Raw genomic sequence first — 21331 nt, 5'->3', positions numbered from 1 at the left:
GGTGTTGGAGAAGACTCTTGAGAGTCCCTTGGACTGCAAGGAGATCCAACCAGTCCATTCTAAAGGAGATCAGTCCTGGGATTTCTTTGGAAGGACTGATGCTAAAGCTGAAACTCCAATACTTTGGCCACCTCATGCGAAGAGGCGACTCATTGGAAAAGACTCTGATGCTGGGAGGGATTGGGGGCAGGAGGAGAAGGGGACGACAGAGGATGAGATGGCTGGATGGCATCACTGACTCGATGGACATGAGTCTGAGTGAACTCCGGGAGTTGGTGATGGACAGGGAGGCCTGGTGTGCTGCGATTCTGGGGTCGCAGAGTCGGACACGTCTGAGCAACTGAACTGAATTGACATACATATTAATATACACACAACTACACATATATGCATATATATACACGAACATACATGCATACGGACTGTGTGTGTTATATGTATTGCTTAAACCCACTTCTTGGAAAGTTTATTTTTTGCACTTAGAAAACCTGGGGTGTAAATATAACAAAGTAACAGTTTGCTCCACAGTCCCTTTAACAGGCCCCTTTCCATGAATTCTGAGTGCAACTTGTTCATGAATATGGAAAGTATCTGAAGATTTTCTTTTAACTTGTCTTGATTTCCTTGAAGACTCTGGCACACAGCATGAGATTAAAATAACCTGGCTTTGCTGGCGATTTTGCCCACAAATACCAAGGAATAAATATTAGAATGATGGATTCTCTTTCCCTTGTCAACCATGAATGTATTCCTGCCAGGGGCAAGGTCTAGAGAGTAAGTTAAAAATAAACAAGTAGAACCAGAGAGTAACTTTATTCTTTTATTCAAAGTTTATTAAAATAAAGAACAAATTTAAAAGCACACATACCACTCAGCACCAATATAATAACACTCTTTCTACTGATAATCTCCAAAGCATTTCTGTTTCTGCAGTTGAGAAGCAGAGATACACACACACACATTCTCACCACATTTACCCAGTACTCATAGCATCATGCCCCGAATATTCTCCTTGCCAGGGAGGCGAGGATGGGCAGAGGAAAACAAGTGTGACTACATCCAACCACTAACTGAGTCAAGGACTCTTTCGTTAGCAGTTATCATTTGCACACTAGTAACTTCTGCACATTCTAATCTCCCCATCCGGGTGCCCGATTATCTGGGCGAGAGATGGAGTCTGGTGACGATGTGATGCAAATTTAAACAAAACTGGCCAACATTCCCTACCCAATATCTTTTAATTGCTTTGGTTATAAAGTACTGGATTCTTATGTCATGACATCTTCCAATCTTAACACCCATAAAAACTGCACCGACCCGTGACATGGACTGGAGAAGCCTTGAGAGGATTTTATTTCTTTCCCACTCTGTTCTGTGGGCTTCTTTCATTTATGTGTTTACCTATTTGCTTTTTTAATTTTTTTTTTTTTTGGTGGGGGGGAATGGGAGGTTTGAGCCAAAATAGTGACTTCATTAACCATCTCCTGGGTCGTTGAAGTCTCTGCAGCAAATTAAAAAAAAAAAAACTCCATGGAGCTCCAGTGCTGCTGTCCAAGATGGCAGAGAGCCCCAACTTGCAGGAGCCGTATTGTTCAGCGATCACTACGTATTTGCCGACTGGTTGACTCACCTTGGAACAGCTCTGGATCTTAAATCTGAGACCTTGCTTCTGGAGCTATCCAGAAGGTAAGGCATTAGGAAGTGGCCCAATATTTTGCTAAGGCCACTCTAATGGCACTGATCAGTTCTCCTCCAAAGGTGAGAAGTTTCTTTTCAGGTCTTCCCAGATCAATAGACCAAGCCCCCAGGGCCTAGTTCTTCCCAGTCTGCAACTTCCTGAATCACCCAGGTCCTGGCCCCCTTCTTTCATACAGGACACTACCAAGAGAAGGTGGATCACCAAGCCAAGGTTTGTACTTACACCCCGTGTTGACTTACATAGGAAGACTGGGCTTAGCTTCTATTTCTAAGGTAAAAGAGGAAGAAGTGAGGAGGTTGGAATATGACTAAAAATATCTTAGCTCTGATTTCTGGCAATATCATTTTTTAAAGAAAAACTCTTGTTTTTCTTTAAAAAGTTAATTTTTTAATTTTAAAATTAAAACTTCACTGAGAAATTAAAAATCTCACTATTATTCTTCACTGCTCAGAGAATAGCACTGAGTTATGTTCTGAAAAGATTTTAAATGCTGCCAGAGGTTTTATTAATTCTTCAGTGGGACAGAAGTTAGTGTCTATTTTTTCCCCTTTGCAATGACCATCTGATTGTAATTAAGTTTATCTTCCAACTGTAAGTCAGAAGTTAGGTAGAATAAATGTCCATGTTTATCCTCTTATCATCCACAGAATGGGGAGTCCTGCATGTACATCAGTACGTTCTGCTTGCTGTGGACACAGCCCTCAGGGCATACTGAGGGCACCTGATATGCTATATCCAGCTGGGAATATCCCCAAAGGCACAGACATTGTCTTTAACCTGCGTCTCTGGTATTTTATGCAGCAAGGCAGCATCCATGTATGATCTCCCCATATTTCCTAAGTTTTATTCAAGAGCCCAAAATGTGGAATACACTCAGACAAAATGAAAGAGAGCAGGCCTTTCTGATCTTCTTGAACACAGAATTGGCATTACCTGGTTAATGGTAGGAAAGTGAAAGTGTTAGTCATTCAGTTGTGTCTGACTTTCTGCTATCCATGGACTGTAGCCTGCCAGGCTCCTCTGTCCATGGGATTCTCCAGGCATGAATACTGGAGTGGATTGCCATTCCCTTCTCTAGGGGATCTTCCTGACCCAGGGATCGAATCCAGGTCTCCTGTGTTGTGGGCAGATTCTTTATCATCTGAGCCACCACTTAACTAAATCAATAGACCATTTCAAAGTTGATATTACCAAAAATCAGGGGTACATTCTACAAACAAAGTGAAGACAAAAGACCAGAGATCAAAAAGATGTATATGAAAAGTCATATGAGTTAAATGACCATAACTTTAGCTATACATACCAAGTACAGCACTAACCTGCTTCTAAGGAGGTCAGATACACTTTAATATCTGTATGAAAGTGAAAGTGTTTGTCATTCAGCCATGTCCAACTCTGTGTAACCCCATGAACTGTGGCCCACCAGGCTCTTCTGTTCATGGAGTTCTCCAGGCAAGATTACTGGAGTGGGTTGCCATTTCCTTCTCCAGGGGATCTTCCCAACCCAGGGATTGAACCTGGGTCTATCCACACTGGAGGCAGATTCTTTACTATCTGAGCCACCAGGGAAGCCCAATCTCTATGAAACACTTATCCTATTGTGCAAGCATTTCATTTATGCCCATTCAAGAAAGTCATTATTGATTTCACTATTATTTTCTCTAAGCAATATAATAAAGTAAGTTTTGAATAGTTCCAAGACATAAGTCTTTCAAAGAGTAAATGTTGGAGTAAATCCAGATGCTATAAATAACACCCAAAATTGCTTGGAAACTATTTCTATAATGGACAAGCTAATTCAGTTCAAAAGGCTAAACTGATAGCTCCATGTAAACATAGCCTATGAGGTTGTGGGAGGGAAATGTTTAGGTTCTAAAAAAAGACACCATATATATATATATAAGTTTATATGTGTAATATAAACTTATACCTTATACCATATATATATATATATTTATAAATTTTGCCTTGTGAGAACAGGGACAAAAATTCTTCAAAGGAACATACTTTATAAAAGATAAGATAGGTGGGGTGTTGATTTCAGGGTATTGACAATACCTGTCAGTTTCAGGATATTGACAATCTAAGAATTTCTCTGAGCATACCAGCTAAACACTGATTCTCCTCTATCTCAAATAAAGAGTTCTTATTATTTCCTTAAAGATACACCACAGGAAATCACAAAAGTTCATGTTGAGATAAATAAGTTACATAGTTATAGGCTTCTCCTAACTCTGACAACACCAAGCCATTTTACATATTGCAGGATTCCTGAGCTTTGTCAATTCCCTTTCTCCACTGGCCCTCAACAGCCTTTCTTCCAGTAACTCTCCTGTGTTCCACTGAACATGTCTTTGTCCCTGATACTCAGCCTGTACCTTTGTATGTTTACTTCCCACTGCTTCCCATCTCCACCGACCTATCCTCAGGGAGAAGAACTGCGTGCACACAACCTTCTCTTTCTTTAAAAGTGTATCACAGCGGGGTAGTTTTCTCATCACCCTTTCCCCCAGACAACTGGCACTGCCTGCCTTAGCCACGTCTCATCCCCCGACCAGCTTTGCCAACATCCTGTTCCCTTACTGTACGTGTAGAACAAAGGGGAGGTTTAAAGACAACAGCGCGAGTGTGCTGCTACCAACTTTTCTTTTTCTTCCCTAGGATACCACACAAATCACGACACTGTTTTGAAGGTAAAAATCAAGGGGCTATGCTGATAAATCAAGGGGTTTAACAACTGAGGACTCAGAAATAATCTATTCTCAATGCGATTTTCCAGAAATTCATTAATGTCACATTTTCAAAATTTGTTTCTTTGTTGGTACATTTTATAGAATTTAGAACAGTGAAAAGCTTAAATGTTGCAGTTAAAAATAATCAGTTAAAATGGAGCTTTAATATCTAAACAATAAACAATGCAGTGATATGAGTATTATGTTGCTCCATTTTAAAAAAAATTGGTTTTTGGTTCTTGCACACTCAGTTCCCATTTTTTTTTTCTGATTTCAGGCAGTTAGTTCAGGAAGATATTTTCAATTTTAGATATCTTTTCTATTACTTTTATGATTCAATTATTAATGGAATGGCCTTAGGAACCTTTGATTGTACACATAAATATAACCATATACTATGATCTGATAACATCCTCAAATTTACAATAAAAATTTAATATACAAAATTGGTTGATCTTTTTTGGAAGTTAGGACATTAGTTATTTCTTATATTACTTATAAGTAGAACTATAATATCTTCATTTTAAAGAGAAATATGGTATATATATTAAAATAGCATTATAAAAATATACTACAGAAGTCTTAGATGACTATACCTCATCTAAGAGGAACAAAGGAAAACCCAAGTCCAAATTAAATATGAATGGGAATTCCATCCTACCAAACTCCATGATCCTGAGGATTCCATCAGAAGAAGCAAAGCCTCCAAACTCACTGATGGGAATTGTCTCACACTTTCTTGCCCTCTATTTGGCTCTAAATTGCTGAGCTCATCATTCAGAGAACACTGCCATAGAGACCCAGACCAAGAAGCAATGGGGCCCCAGCACAACTGTAGGGATACAGAGGGGAACCCCAGCCCCACTGGGCCCACTGGTGTTACCTTTCATCAGCATCATGAGGTATAATCATCTACTGAACACGTAAACACCACAAACATGTTTCAAAAAGTAATACAGATATTAAAATGCATTTTTTCCCTCTCAATCCCCCTTTCTCTTCAATCCAGGAATATATGACAAATACATTAATTTCATATGTATATTCTGTATGCTATCTTAGCGGAGCTTCTTTTTCGAGTTTTGCATATGTTTCCATGTTTCTGTGACTGACAAATTAGTACCACTCTACAGTTTCAAGGTGAAACTCTATGAAGCCTCCTAGTCTTTCTGCCTGCTTTTCCCAGCTTGTTGATTTGATTTGCTTCTAGTACTTTTTCCACCTGCCTAGAAAGTAACCATCAGATATCAGATGACCATTCTAACCCTCCAGTAGGTGTCATTCTTGATATCTGCAAATATACCTGCAAGTTCTGGGACATTTAGACTGGCATAGAGCAGTACATGGCTAGAAACTAGAAGGTCAGAAACTTCTCTAACATGTTAAACAATAAAGTCCTAACCACATGGCCTGGACTTGAAGACTCATTCTAAGTAAAGATTTGGCAAATATCCAGTTGGGCTCTATCCACGCTGAATAAAGCCCAGGTAATACCCTTTACACCAACAAGGATGGTGGCTTCCCTAACATAGCAGTCATTCCAGTAAGTCTTTTCTTCAGGTCCCAGGGCACGCATCAGCTGTATCACTTATTTTATCAGGGCAGAAATGAACACATGCTGAAACAAGTTTTCTTCTTTTCCATCTTGGGATCTTTTCATTCAGGGCTTTTCACCAGGAAGAGAAGAGATGGGACTACTATTTAGCCAAAAGCCATTTAAGTGGTGAAAGCAGGATCCAGATGTTAGAGGTTTATGTTCTTCTGACACGTAAATTCCCGTATTTCAGTGAGAAAATGGGACTCAGTTGAAATAGTGGATTGAATTCTTAGTTTCCTTGTCTTTACATAAATTAAAAAAAAAAAAAAAAAGCTCTGTTACAATCATACTTTTAACCAGCTAATCTAGCTTTCATCTCTTGCTGAAATTCTTCTCCAGCCAACGCCGGACTTCTTGCAGGTTGTAAAAGAAGGGACCCTTTCCTCCCAGATAAGCAATTTTCTGTCTCTGCACAATGCACACACGTTCAAAGGCTACCCCATAAGCGACGTTGGCATTATTGTCCATGCGGTCAGCCACAACTCGGCACTGGGGCGGCAAGGAGAAACGCTCCAGGAGCTGCTGGGCTGCTGCGCATCGGTCTTCCTGGTTCCGGTGCTTCTTCACCTCGAAAAACAAAGAAGAATCCCCAGGTACCGCCCAACCATCTGAAGGATGAGCCTCATCAATGTAGACCAACAGGAAGTCAGCCACGGATGAGAACTCTTCCACCAGTTTGCTGAAGGCTGGCAGCTGGTTAGTGAAAGGAGGTCAAGTGGCAGAGCCGAAGTTGACCACCAGTGGGCGCTCAGGGCTGGCAAAGTCCAGAAGGTGGCATTCAGTTCCATCCGCTGTTTTCTCCTGGGCACCATTTCCACTGGTGTCACCTCCTTCCGGACTGGAGACAGGCACCACGCGGGAATTGGGGGCATCTTCACCCAGTTTCACCTGGTGATGGAAAACGAAAGAGAGAGGCAAGACCGCATGAAGCACGCACTCACTTCAGTTCACTCTGTACAGAAACAGTTCGCTCTAATAAACTGCGGTATTTCCTTCGGAGGATATGGTAAACACATATTGACTTGAGTAAAGACCCATCATGGCAGGTAAGGTAATGAATGGCCCTAAAGAGAATAAAAGTCTTTTTCATTCTGTCTAGTCACTAAAGGCAGTTCTTTTCATCACTGAAAGTACTGCAGTTAACTGTCTTCATAATTAAGTTGAGGCTGGTGTTCTTTACTGTGCTTACTCTGTCAGTGCTTAGCTCCCAATATATAACAAATGATTAATGGACTTCATTTTAGAAGTGAAAAGTGAATGGTCTACTTTAAAATAAATGATCAGAGTTGTGGGACATGGCACCTCTTTCTGAATTCCCACTTCTGAATTCTAAAGTACTCAGGAAAGTCCTTAAAGTCTTGCCTAAAAGTCGTTTAATCTAATGGACAAGGATACCTATGGACTCTATTCCTACCCAGAATGAGAAAACCTGGGGCCTGCCGTTTATAAGAAGAGTTACCCCCACTTAATCTCTCGAGTGCTACAGCTGTCCCATCTGTAAAATGGTCATTTATAATGCCCATCTTCCTCGTATGTTTATGGGAGGATGACACAGGGGAAAGAGCTCTGTACACTGTAAATCACTGTGGGAGTGTAAGTTGCCATTATAGATGCCATGCAAACATGTGAGACTGAGTATCATTTTTCTGAGTAATTCTATGTTGTAATATAATTATTCTTAGAAGTGATTCGAGCTTTCTTTGGTATGACATCCTTTCTGGAGGTTTCTATAGCTGCTGCATACTTAAGGGTTGACTAGAACCTCGCCATTTCCATTAAACAAACAAATGAATGAAAACATACACTTTTATCTTTTGTAGAATTTGACTTTTAATTTCTCATATTTCATGTGTGTTTTAGTTTGTTTCACCTTTTTATCTCAGAAGTCACAAGCCATTTACTTTCCTACCATACATTTTATTACCAAATTCCACTGGATCTAGAATACTCAGGCAGAAGAGGTGTAGAGCAAAATTGTTCTAGATGCTCCCTTTGCATGTGGTTTAAATCATTGAATACAGACTGAAAGAAAGTTTGCTGGCCTTTGAATCTGTAAATTGATAATAAAAAGCAGGCAACATAAAAGAGCCAATTACTTCAGTTTGAATTAACAGAATTGGATCTTCCCCTAGAATGGTTTAATCAAAGCCAATAACATTGGGGACAACTTACAACAGTATAATTGGTTTTTATACACTATCCTTAATATTACAAAACACTTCCAACTGGATTCATTTTCCCCCCTCATATAAATACCACCGCATATAACAGTGATGTTAATTGAAGTCACTTACAAGTGAATTGTTAAAAATGCAACAATTTAAACTGATATAAAACACTCAAGGGGTTTCATGGAGAAGCTTCTATCCGATGTTAATGCATAACTCATTTTTAACTGCAGAAGAAGTCAAGAAATCCTTTATCTCCCTTGTGAAAAATCCTAGCAGGGCAGGTTTAAAACAAGGACTATACGCTTTCTAAAATGAATGTTAAAACAATAATCTTCTTTCTTAGAAAAGGAAGGTGGTGTTATGATCTAAATAAGTAAATTTGTTTTCAGTCACTGTCAGGAAAAAAGTTATTTTCTTTATATTAATTTTCTTGGTTAATTTGTAAGTGAAACTAGGTGAAGAAACCTAGTAAACCACTTTTAGCTGGACTGTTTTATATGAGCTACATTCATCTCTTGAAATTTTAAAATGTACTTAAAATGCAAAGATATACATTCTAAAGGTATTATAAGCTTTTTAATCTATGGGTTATTTTTGTATTTCTTTGTAGATTTAGATAAAAGGTAGCATTACCATCACCTTCTCATTGTATCTTCCCCATTTAAAAAAAGCAATAATGATTCTAGGACAGCTGCTTTTAACAGTATTGTCATGCTGTGTCTCTCAACATACTGTGATACAAAGATCTGAATGCATTCAGACCAGTCTGAATCCACTAGCTATTGTAGCAACTTCTCATTAAGTGAGGAACCCATACACAGGAGAAGAATCATCTCTGGACTGCAGACTTGTAGGTTCCTGGTAGGTTGAAAACATCCACTTGCATTTTGGAGTCATTTCTAAGAATGGAACAGTTGTGTTGGCCTTGTGACATGGGCCTCTGATGCACCTGACTCTCACCCAGGCCAAACTGTTGATCCTTGCCTTACGCCTGATTCTTCAACTGAGTAATCTAATCTGACTTCAGTCGCAGGTGACTCTCTTATTACCCTTAATTAATTTTCTTGGAAAGTTAAAGCACCTTCTCCTTCTTTAGTGACAATGTATAGTTCAGCCACATAATTTTTCTCAAAATACAAACATGTTAGTTCAACTTAGAAAACTCAGAACAAGTACAACACCTCTACTTTAAAATCAAAAGTTAGGGTAAGCTACCAAATATATCATGTTCTTTAGTATGTGTGTTTGGTGGGGGAGGGGGCAGAGGTTGGCATTTTGTTTAGCTAGAGAACAATGAATATGTATGCTTGGAATTTTTTGTTGAATAAAGTTTTGAATGAATGGTAGCTGTTTTCATCTTAGCTGGAGATCAACAAAGCATTGGACACTTAATAATAGCCTTGACCTACAGTGAACATCAGCACATTGGAGTGATGGAAGACCTCACCAAGGCAAAAGATTTCAAAGGGTGAGCCCCCCAGAGCCGCACTGCAGAACACTGCCACAGTCCACACCCAATGCTGTTGATCTGTTCTTGATCATCTCTGCTGGTCAGCACATAAAACGAGAGTAGCCAATCCTCTTTATTTTGTAAAGGAGCCATAGGACTTGACTGCAGATTAGAATGTCATAAAAAGAATTATACTTTTCTTCATGAGGGTGATTAGGTAAGAGAAAACGCATAGGTATGCACAATGCTATTACTACAACTAGGAGGGAAAAACACACACCCATGATGTGAAGGTCCAGACATGAGTAGACCAGTAGTCTGCTTTTATAAATGTTATATTCTAATCATACAATTTGTCTGTTTTTGCTAAAAACTGCTGATATGGGATAATTTAGCAACAATAAAGGAAAAAACTTTTTAAAAAATGAAAGTCTGCTTTAAACTGAAAAAAAAAAATTTTTAGAAGGATATTATTGTTCCTTTCTCACCTTCTTATTTGGTCATCAAGAAAATTAAGTTTGTATTATGACCAAAGTTTCAAAGTGTGAATTTCTTAGTTTACTCTGCTTCACACCTTGCTGAGGTGGAATGGGAGAATCATCGCTGTCTTCCATGATGGAAGAGTCTTTCCCCAGGAGCAAAGCATTCCTTGACAAAAAGCCAAAATGATGAAGAAAATAAAGTTGATCCATAATAACATTTAGGCTGCAGGAAAGAAGCTCGACAAAAACAAGTTATCCCCTGGTACTCCCAAACTCTGTGTTAATTTCCCACACTGGCACAGAAAGTCTCCTGGCCACAAGTTACCTATCATCTTAATTTCTCCTTCTTAGAGGGTTTGTGTTTGGTTTTTGTCCTTAATGAGACATATTTGCCAAAGAAGCATTCAAAAGGCATTTTTTACTCTTGCGGAAGAGTAATTAGGTCGGTACCTCTTTCCCTGCCAGCATTAGCCGCTCTAAAGAGAACCCTGCCCAGTATTTAATGCCCAAACACAAGAAGCATCATTTCCACTAATTGGTCTTGAAGTTCCGATGTTCCCAAAGGGTCCCTTTATTTTGCAAGGATCAGAAAGGACGTACGTAAAATGTAATATCGTCATCACTGACTTTTACCTCTCTCATCTGCACTATTACATTTGTCCTTTCTTATGTTTTTTATAATCAGCCTCAACACAACACCAACAAGGGAGGGAAATAAAGGGTTTGTATTTTTACAACAGAAGACATCTCTGGGCCAAGCTCAAATGTTGTCATAGCCATATTTATAAATATGAACAAGAGTGTAAATATATGGTGTATATTTGATTCCCTTGATGATAGGATCCCTTTTGCTGACAGTTTTCAGTGCATGAGGAAAAGGATAATGCTGCTTTAGCATGTGGACTGTGAAATGCAGGGCAAGGGGAAAAAAAAGAAAGAACCATTCATCAAGTAGAAGCTGGAAATAGAGCATATACTACTAACCTTGTTTTTCTTCCTTTTCCACAGCCTGAGAAAGGCCTCTGGACAAAATATCACCTGATCTCATGATAGAAAGTAAAGCAAATGATAAAAATGGGGGTAGGTATGTGGCAGAATTCTTTTTACACCTCCTTCTTGCTCTCCAAAGCCCTGGAAATTTCAAATTCTTTGACACAATGACCAGGCTACATCAATGTCCTTACAAACGTGGCCAAACAATTATTAAGCAGCATTTTAACCATTTATATTCAAATTGGCCAAACAAATCAGAGGACCAGCTACCTACTCTTTCCTCTGAGTTCAATTCCCTGTTTGGCCATTCTCTTTTTGATTTGTAACTTGAAAACACAGCTCGAAGCTCTATCATTTCCCACTGTTTTATCCAAGTGATGAACAAACTCTGGCGGTAGCCTGCCTTGTGTTCTTTGGGGAGTGTTTCTTTCTTAGAAGAGCCGTTTTCCATTATAGAAACGAGTGTCAAAGGGCTGAGGGGAGTGAAGAGGAGGAGGAGAATGTTAAAGAGACTCTTTCAAAACCAAAATTATATGTTCAAATGAATATGTTTTCTGTGCCACAGCAGTATTGCCCATGTAGGAGCTAAAGTGCTTGTCAGCATCTATACGTGTGTTTACTTTTACACTTCATTTAGGTAGGAGCCAGCCTCCCAGACAGTAGTCTGCTTACTGGTTGTATTTTTGAGTCTTTGAACCCCAGCACAAAGATGCAGTGTTAGATGCCGTGACACTGACTAGGGAAAACTTAAATAACAAACATCTATTATACACCTCAATCTCTCAACAAAATCCATTAGACCTTCTTTTTTCATCAAAATCATGCTCGGGACTCCCTCTAATCAAACCCAAATTATCTTTACAGGCTTTCCTAGAAAGTTCATTTTAAGTCCCATGCAACATTGTAATGAAGAAGGGTTTTCTGTTTTATTTTGTCCCAAGTTTTTTTTGTTTTTTTTTTTCATTTCTTTGTTGCCTCCTGCAGAAGCCAAACCCAGGGATAACATTTTTACCACACTTTCTCCAAACAGCTTCTCAAGTGTCTGCCATTCAACAACCTGGAGAGTTAGACATGGCCTGCCTCATTGGATGGAATGTGCGCACTAGACATCCCGGAACACTGTGCTTCTGGGGGTGGCAGCCTCAAGTCAGGATTGTGAAACAGGGCGACACCAAACAGAGACTCCTCCAGTGAGTCTCTAGACATGGCTCCACCCAGCGACAGTGGCAGCCACATTCGGGGAAGTGACTCAACCCGTTTTAGAGGTTCTGCTGCTGCGGCGGCTGCTGCTAAGTCGCTTCAGTCGTGTCCGAGACCCTGAAATGCCACCACCACCCTTGCTACACTTGGAGACGGAAGAAGACCTAAATTCAGTGCAAGCTGTGTTTACCATGTTTCCAGTCATCACACACCCAGTCCAGGCTTATCTCTGGGTGTATGAGTTCTTGGGTTGCTTCTTCTCATGGCAGCATTTACATAAGTCATGAAAACAAACAGCATGACATCAGGCATGAACTTGGTCACTAATCAAATCAATAGACAGAAGAACGCACAAACCACGTGCAAAGAAGAAAACAGATCACTCGAGCTTCTCAGTCTCTTAGAGGAGGGACAACGAAACGTTGCCACACAATGAAGGACTATACGTTGGTGAAAAAATAAATAAGTGATCAAGTTTATTAAAGAGGCATGTGCTTCCTTTTCTCTTTTTATTTCAGGAAGCTGCTTGATAGGAGAAACAGCCTCACTTAACACGTGTGGGAGACATTACAACCTCCATATTTTATGTGAGGGTATCTATGAATATAGGTAAAATTCTCCAAAGCAGTGGTTTTTCTTGTATGGCTAAAGTCAATGACTTTCAAAACAGGAAGAGTTTAATAGAGATCAAATCACTGACATTGCCATGCTATCTCCTAAAACCTAGGAAAAACAGATACAGATGGAAGAACTTCCTAAGTCATAATACACCTGACACGTTTGTGTAAGACCCACCCTCCTCCAAATTCTCTACCCCTCAAAATGAAACACAGACATTCAGTATATACATGTGTGCAGATGAAGCGATCATCTCAATATCTCCTTCCCACATCCCCCATTCAGCCCATGTACATAATATAAAATGAGTTTTGGGTGTTAGAACTTTGAGTATCACTTACTATTATTATAAAGAAAATTTCACTTACTAACAAGAGCTCTTAACTATTTTCCTATCTTCAGGACAACAAATATAAACCTTCTGCAGGTTACTGCCAATAACAAAGACAAGTATCATACTAAAACTTTCCTAGTTCACTATGAATATTTTCTTCTTAAACATTTGTTTAATTTTCAGTGGAAGGATCCTACTCTGGATTCCTTGTTACTAGAAATGACTTCTTTTCCTTTGCTGGTGCATAGATATTTTTTAATTTTTATTTTATATCGAAGTATAGTTAATTAACAATGTTGTGCCAGCTTCAGGTATACAGCAAAGTGATTCAGTTATACATATAGACATACCTATTCTTTTTTCAGTTATTCTCCCACTTAGGTTGTTACAGAGTATTGAGCAGAGTTCCCTGTTATATTATAGGTCCTTTTTGATTATCTGTTTTATATACAGCTGTGTGAACATGCCAGTCCCAAACTCTCAATCTATCTTTCCCCCCAACCATCCTCGACCCTGGTTACCATAAGTTCATTCTCTAGATTTATTTTTCTAGTGCTTATTTATAAAGGACTCATTCTCTTCTTCCTCTTATTCTAGCTTTCCAGCTGTTTCTGAGGTTCTGCCTGCCTATAATACATCACTTCACTAGCTCCCATCTTCCTCTTAAACCCCCTTCCCCAGCATCTCGGGCAAGGTCCCTCAATACTGTTAGGGGAAATCAAGGATGTCTGCTTTGATAGTAGCTTTTATGGGATGAGTCAATTCTTCCTAAACTCAGGGACCTACAGGAATCACACGGGCATAGAGGAGGGAGCAGACTGACAAGGGACCCAGTGCCCTTTCCTCTTTGCTGCTTAAGATCTGACCCAAGGGTGCTCGACCACCTCGAAACAGCATTCTTCACTTCGAAACAAAACCTTCCTGGTTTTCAGAGGGCAGCCCCAGGGACATAGCTTCAGCAGGTAAGTGAAGCCACTGCTCCAGGGTTCTAGGCACGAGTTATAACAGCTTTGAGACTGTCCTGAACCCTAGACTTATCTGCTCGGTCTAAAGGCAACCTGCGTAAGTTTTGAGAAACAAAGCAAATGTGGTTTCTCGAACAAAGTCTGGATTGTCGACAGCTTGTTCTCAGATCTTTCCTTTTCAAACAGATACCGAGTAGCTCCAGACTCGGTGCGGGATAACTGCTTCAAAAGGCTGAAATCCAGATCAAGGCAGGAGTTGACGGGCACACAGACTTGCTCCCATTAACTCTTACTTCTACCAGGAATGAAGCCGCAACTAGCTGAATCACACCTGCTCTGCTATTTCCTTAAATCTTGTCAGCTCTCTGAGAGTCCGGTGTGGTGTTGTCTTTCTTCCCCCCTGCTTTTTAGTGCCCACCCATTGAACAGTCTTTCCTAAAGTCTCACACAGCCTCTCATCAAGCAAAACATCAAAACTGCCAGTTCATGAGGAGAGCAGAATAAAGGCAGGGTCTGCCCTCCCCCAGACACCTTTCTGATGTTTCCCAACGTTATTCTACAGACATGAATACCCTCTGCTCCCGAGTCACAGCAAGCCACTCCTGACTCTTCTTAGAAAGGCTCCTTCTGAAGTCACACAGAGTCACTGGGACTCAGTAATACCTGTCATCCCCAAATCTCAGGTGAGTGATCTTGCGACAGGTGTAGAGAGTAAACACCCGAGCATCACCCTACGGCCTCCAGACGCGGCTCCACGAGCGCTCACCCCCAGCTCCTGCAGGCATCTGGTCTCCTCCAGCATCTCCGCCTCCCGCCCCCGACACCCCTGCGGAGAAGCCCCTGGAGCGCTGCTCACCTGTTTGTAGGCGTCGAGGAGGAAGCTTTTCCAGATGCAGCGCATTCCTTCTGAGGTCAGCATGCGCCTCCACTGCCCGCGAGTGGACTTGGAGCGGCTCAGCAGCAGCACCACGTGCTTGAGGAGAATGACCGAGTCATAGAGCGCCAGGAAGAGGCAGTTGGAGAAAAAAACTGGCAGAATCTGCAGTGTGATCAGCAAGTCTACGCTGAGGATGCCCATCTTCTCTGCCTCCAGGGTCAGTTCCCTTGTGCGCTCTGGTTCCCCTTCACCCTCTTATTTAAAAGGTGGGGGGGTGGTGATGGAGAGGGGTGGGGGGAGGTGAAGGGGGAGGTCGGGGGTGGGGGTGGGGGATAGGGGGAGAGAAGGAGAAAAACTAAATTTAAAAAGAAGCCCAAGTTGTCTCCTTTTTCAAAGAAGCAGAAATGGCAAGACCAAGTTCCAGTCACTCCAGCCCAGCAGTTGGAGTGTGCCCATCAATTCATTCAATTCGGAGCTGCTGCCTTTTTTTTTTTTTTTTTTCAGGATTTAAGATGTTAAAACAAAAACAAAAACAAAAAAACTGGCGTACCCGTCCCTAATCCAGTTACCCCTCTCAGAGTCGGTTAAAGACAGGCAGTTCTACTTTCATTTCTAAGCACCTATGAGACTGTGGCAGAGATTGCAAAATTTTCTGTAGCTTTTCATTGTCTCTGTGTTCAGAAACGTCGCCCGTTTCTTTCTAGAATTGCCAGAGTTTTGAAAATGTGCTTTTAGGGTAGTTTTTTCCCCTCTTTACTCCGTTTACACACACTTTCTGTTCTCCTCCAGCCTGTCTCACTCTCCCCCTTCCCCAGGAGCGTCTGACTCCTCTGTCCCTGACTGCCTCTGGCTTCTCCTTCCTGCTCTGTCTGTGGTGCAAAGTGCCTCTCTCTGCAGCCCAGTGAGTCTCCCTGAAGCCTTTTATACATTCCCTGGCTAATTGCTGCAATAGAGAAATGAAAGCCTAATCTTGGTAAAGATCTTGACGTCATTGAGAAAGAGGGCTTTACTTTGGCCAGGACTGCAGTGAATAGAAAAGCAAAACTCGACAAGTTTTGTTTTTTTTTTTTTTTAGAAGAGGGGGGGTGGCAGAGGGACAGTGGAATTTTGCTTTGTGATTTAAAGAGAGAGGAAAAAATTAATACCTTTGAGGGTTTTCAGGAAATGCTCCCAAACTTTGGGAAAAGTTATTTAATATAGCATATGGGTTGATAGGGAAGCTCTCTCCCCTCTGATTATTATTACTCTTCTTGTTTATTTATAAGGGGTTTGGGAAAGAAAGGTTCCTGGAAGGCAGGTAGAAAAGAGGAAGCGTGATCAGACATAATCTCTGTTCTCTTTCTTGGAAGATGTGAATGCTTACCTTCCGTCTTTATGTCTACCTCCTACAACTATCTCCTGTCAGATTTGTGACCTAGGTTCTTTAAATATTTTTGAGTCATGATCTTATTTAAGAAAACCCAAACTGTGAGGTGGAAAACTTTTAAACTCTTTTAATACCATCACAGCACTTCTTTAAAGCTTCTTGTAGAAAATCAGTGCAAATTTTCTTTTCAGTTTTACTGAAGTTTCCAATGCAAAAAAAAAAAAAAAAAAAAAAGAAAGAAAGAAACAAGAAAATATTCCACCCATGAAAGTAGCTAGGTGACCGGATTTCCTTTCCATTCCATTTTGCCTAGATGCAGATTAAATAAAACTTTTATCTAATGGTATTAAGATGCCATCAGAGTAAGAAATACATTCTTTATAAGAGAGCTCTTTAAATTCTGCAATTGCCCTGTTTCTGTTAGCATAGCCCCTAAGAGACATGATACTTTGGAGAATTTTCCTTTTTGCTTGCAAAATTTTAATTAAATTTGTAGGTCATTAAGAGCAGACTTTGAATTGTCTCAAGTCACACTGACCACCCTCAGTGCTTGCTTTGCCCATTGCTTTCTGAACAGACAGGTACTTAGTCAGACAATGCTTTGGCAGAATGCCATGACCTCCATCTCATTCTAATTTTCTTTCCTCACTCACCTTAATAGATCACCTCTAGGAATTATATTTTCTTGGAAAAAGGAGTGGCAAGTATAGACATTGGGGTGGGGATATAGAATGGTAGTTGAAAATTAATTTTCTGACTTCTCCATGTTCAAGGAGCTCTCCTTACACATGAGTTAAGCAGTGGGTGCAAATACGTGGTCCATTTCTGTATTTTGTCCCTGTGGGTAAAATCTGCAAGATCACGGAACTCATTTAAAAGCCTAGGGCAGGGGTCATTAATTAGTGGACCCATGGGCCAAATTCAGCAGGCATATGCACTTTATCTGGTTGGCACAGTGCTTTTTGGCTTTAAGAAAATAATTGAATGAGAGTGCCTGTAGGTTTTGAGAGACCAGAGTTTTCTGTCTGCTTTGTTCATTGCTATCTCCTAGCAGTTAGAACCATGCCTGGCACACAGTAAGTTCAAGGGAGGAGTCTTGAATGGACAGATGGCTGGGCATACGTTGCCCCACACCAGGGGGCACTATCCACATACAGTATGTTGTGACACTCACTGGGGTGCTCCAAAACTTTGTACCACCTGGTGGACTTGGGGGTGGTCCTCCCCATTGGCACGACCCTCACCACTCCCTATTGTCCTAAAACCCTGATTCCTTCATTTCTATCATTACTTTAGCCCATGGCAAGTTTTGGATTTGTGTCACATGGGCTAAAGTTTTAGAGAAGACATCAAAGCTTAGAAAAATGAACAGAAGTCACATAGAAAAATATTTTTCCTATGACTAGCATACAGTGTTAGCAGAGGATATTATTTGTATACATAATAGACATTCACTCCATTTCCTCAGTTTTCTCGATGCACTATGGAAGAAAAGAAGGGACAAAGAAAGGGAGGTGACAACATGGTATTTTAACTGGTGTAGGTGGGAAAACTATGCTGCCCAAAGTGCCAGCTAACAAAGACAGAAGGTGTGGACTCAGGAATGGACACTGCCACACAGTGCCCAAGCCTGAAAAGTCTCAGACATTCCTTTCGCCCTGTGTGAATTAAAGCAGTGCTACTTTAAGGTAGGGATATCTTGGTAGTTATGAACCAATTCTCCTGCACTTGTCATTTGCTTTCAATGCGAGTTGTATGTTTGGAAATGGCAAGACAGGAGGAGGTTTGGTAGAAAATCAGAAAAAAAAAATGCCTTCTTTTAAAATGCAAAGTTCAAGGCACGTGCAGACTACAAATGGTGAAAATCAGATTTTTTTTTTTTACATTCTTTATTTACATTCTTTCCTATAAAATCAGAAGTGTTTGAAAGGGTTTTTTTTCTTAAAAAAATTAGAAGAACAAATTGGCAGAGGGTCAATCTGATCATGACATTTCTCAGATTTCTTCTATCACTTTCTCTAAATGAATGAATAAATAAATCACAAAACCAAACACTGTTCTTTTTAGACAGTTTGTCTAATCTACAAATTATATTTCTCCAAAGCTATTTCTCTTTTTATCATGATTCCTAATGGCTTATTCTAATTATTAATATTTAGCACTTTGATCTTCAAGTAATTTTATATCCTTTAAGTGACAAAAACAACCCATTAAGTGACAGAGGATGATTTGTCCCAATGTGTAAATGAGAAAAAGTAGATCATCAAGGTTGTAGAGCCCGAGCTTGTATTGGGATATTTCCCCCAACTCTAAACCTCAATTGTTTTTCCTATGTGACTATTTTATTGATCCTGGTCATTACTCTGAAAATGAGAACCCTTGCCTAAAGTGGTTGCACTAGGTAATTTTACCTTCTGAATTACAAAGTATACCTGGGATTCCGTATCTGTTTAATATTGCCCAACTCAAGTTCTTGGTTCCATTCGAAAAGCTTAGATATCTTCTTGATCACATAAGTATTCTTAGCCTTAGTGGTTCAGTGGTAAGGAATCCACCTGCCAAGGCAGGAGGTGTGGGTTTGATCTTGGGTCAGGAAAATCCCCTGGAGAAGGAAATAGCAACCCACTCCAGTATTCTTGCCTGGAAAATTCCATAGACAGAGGAGCCTGCCAGGCTACAGTCCATGGGTCACAGAGAGCAACACGACTGGGTGACTGAGCATACAGTACAAGCCAATATGTGGTATGTTGGTTGAATTTCCCCATACGATGTTGCACACAGGTTTTAAATTCCAAAAGAGGGGTAGCTAGAGAAAAGTGGTTTGGGCTTTTTAATAAGAAGAGAATCACTATAAAATTATTTAATTTTTTTCTCTTTTGATAGCTTGAGAGCAGCATATACTATCATTCATTGCCTCTTTCTGGTTGGAAAAGTAAGCATCTGAGTTATAAGGCTTCCTTTGGTCTACTTTTTGACTCTTAAGTTGAGATTTAAGAGAAAGAAGTCGGATAACCTAAAAGCAAACCTGCAGATTTCAAGGATGGAAGCTACCACTACTCTTTTTATCTGAAGACACCGAAGGGCATTCAAGAACTCTATGGAACTCGTGCTGTGGATTTTCAAGCAGTCTCAGTTTCACAAAATTTTATTCCTTCTAACTCAAATGATTTGCTAAAGTAAATTTTAAATGGAGATTAGATTTTACTTTCATAAACAACTTGTTTAATCAATATATTATAAATCCAATAATGTCTGGTCAGGACAGGTTGCACTGATTCTGGTCTGGGAACATGATTGCCGTACATACACCCACCTGCCAAGAGTGCATTTCAGAAAAGGAAATCACAAACATTGTTGTTATTTAGTTGCTAAGTCATGTACAACTCTTTGAGATGCCATAGATTGCAGCCTGCCAGGGTCCTCTGTCTATAAGATCTAGATTTCCCAGGCAAGAATACTGGAGTAGTGTGCCCTTACCTCCTCCAGGGGATCTTCCTGACCCAGGGATCGAACCTGTGTTTCCTGCATTGGCAGATGGATTTTTTTTTTAACCGCTAAGCCACCTGGGAAACCCAGCCAGCACAACCTTCCATCCCTGGTGACTCCTGGTTGTGCTGAGAGGGAGTTATAATGAAGGGTTTACACCACAGTGACTGAATCACTCAGAATTCCCTGTGGGCCCATCCATTCTACAAACAGTCATGTTCCCTGCCTGGCGATGAAAGGGGAAGCTCAGTGGATAAAACAGACACCCCCAGAGTCAATTCTGACACACCTTGAACCAAGCAACTTAATGCTGGGGCCAAGAAGGGGCAGACACTGTGGGAGGGATGAGCGGTCTATCCCTGCAGCCCAGCCGTGTCTTAGGTCCCTTGGCAAACCTTGGCAGAGGGCACTGTCTGAGGTGTTAAGACATTCTCCCCTCAGGAACAGCTGCTGCTCTTTTTTTTCTTCCAGGCCACCTACTGGCAAAACCAAGAAGGAAAGGAAAAGGGAAAACAGAGAAGGAGGGGAAAGCAGAAATGGAGAGAAGGAAGATGATGCTGGTGGACAGGAGAAAGGAATGTAGAAAGGAGGAGACTCAATGAATTGCCCACGGAGGCTGCCACAAGAGAGCCCATTAATGCCGGTTGCGGTGAGGCAGGAAGACAGCTGACCGGAAACGGGATGGATGCCAGCGACTCGATTCACAGAGGCCACAGCTGTGAGGAGACTATGGCTGTCCTTGGCCGTTGACCTGGTCTAGACCTAAACGGATGGCCAGTCTGCACCCCGATGCTCAGACCTCTTTAGGTGCTCTGAGACTCTCGGAGTGTGAGTTTTGAGGCTCGTTTATTAACCTCTGGAGACACCAGGGTTGGATGGAGGGTTAGTGGGATAGATGAGAAGAAGAACACTCTGTGAAGTTACACGCAGCGAATTCCTTCAGGACAAAAAGCCCTCAGAAGGAACAAATTGAACTCATCTCTTTTCCCAAAATTTGATTCAGTGTCTTCATTCTCCCCAAATCCTTGACCCAAAGCAATAGACCAAAAGAAACAAGGAAACACAGTCAGAATCAGTCAGCATTTTTGGAACAACTTTTCTTCTCCTTTGTTTCATTCTACAGTTCATAGGAAACCACCAGATGATAATTAGGCTTTAAAATAAAATAAGTCATTCTCTATAAATGGTTTTACAGTAGCTTTTTTTAAAAAAAAAATCACATATACATCATCTCATTCATATGCTGAGTACATGAACACAGAGCCTGGCAAAAAATATTAAGACACATGCTGGTTCATGCCATTCCAGAGGTAATACTGTAGCTTGTTCCCACTGAGAGCAAAGGACGCCACACCTCCTCT

The 21331-nt window shown here is 40.7% G+C and overlaps 1 protein-coding gene and 1 long non-coding RNA gene across 3 annotated transcripts; one reads left to right on the top strand and one right to left on the bottom strand.

Moving 5' to 3' along the window:
• Positions 1 to 807: 807 nt before the first annotated feature.
• On the bottom strand, positions 808 to 18483 carry DIO2 (iodothyronine deiodinase 2). 2 transcript variants are annotated; one of them, XM_040227581.1, is made up of 2 exons: positions 15098 to 15366; positions 808 to 6916 (listed from the first exon to the last, which is right to left on the bottom strand). In XM_040227581.1, exons 1-2 carry the CDS (start codon positions 15317 to 15319, stop codon positions 6329 to 6331), a joined length of 810 nt encoding a protein of 269 aa, XP_040083515.1. In that variant the 5' UTR covers positions 15320 to 15366; the 3' UTR covers positions 808 to 6328. The 2 variants fall into 2 exon arrangements, with proteins under 2 accessions (XP_040083515.1, XP_040083516.1); XM_040227582.1 differs by having other exon boundaries at positions 6341 to 6916; positions 15098 to 18483.
• LOC120853619 lies at positions 14706 to 21159 on the top strand. The gene is made up of 2 exons (XR_005718823.1): positions 14706 to 15335; positions 19368 to 21159. It is a non-coding gene; the product is annotated as an uncharacterized LOC120853619 (long non-coding RNA).
• The last annotated feature ends 172 nt before the right edge of the window (positions 21160 to 21331 follow it).

The sequence above is a fragment of the Oryx dammah genome, unplaced genomic scaffold (assembly GCF_014754425.2).
Source record: "Oryx dammah isolate SB20612 unplaced genomic scaffold, SCBI_Odam_1.1 HiC_scaffold_26, whole genome shotgun sequence".
Classification (NCBI taxonomy): Eukaryota; Metazoa; Chordata; class Mammalia; order Artiodactyla; family Bovidae; genus Oryx; species Oryx dammah.
Note: the sequence above shows the minus strand (reverse complement) of the source record. Positions and strands in the feature narration are given on the sequence as shown.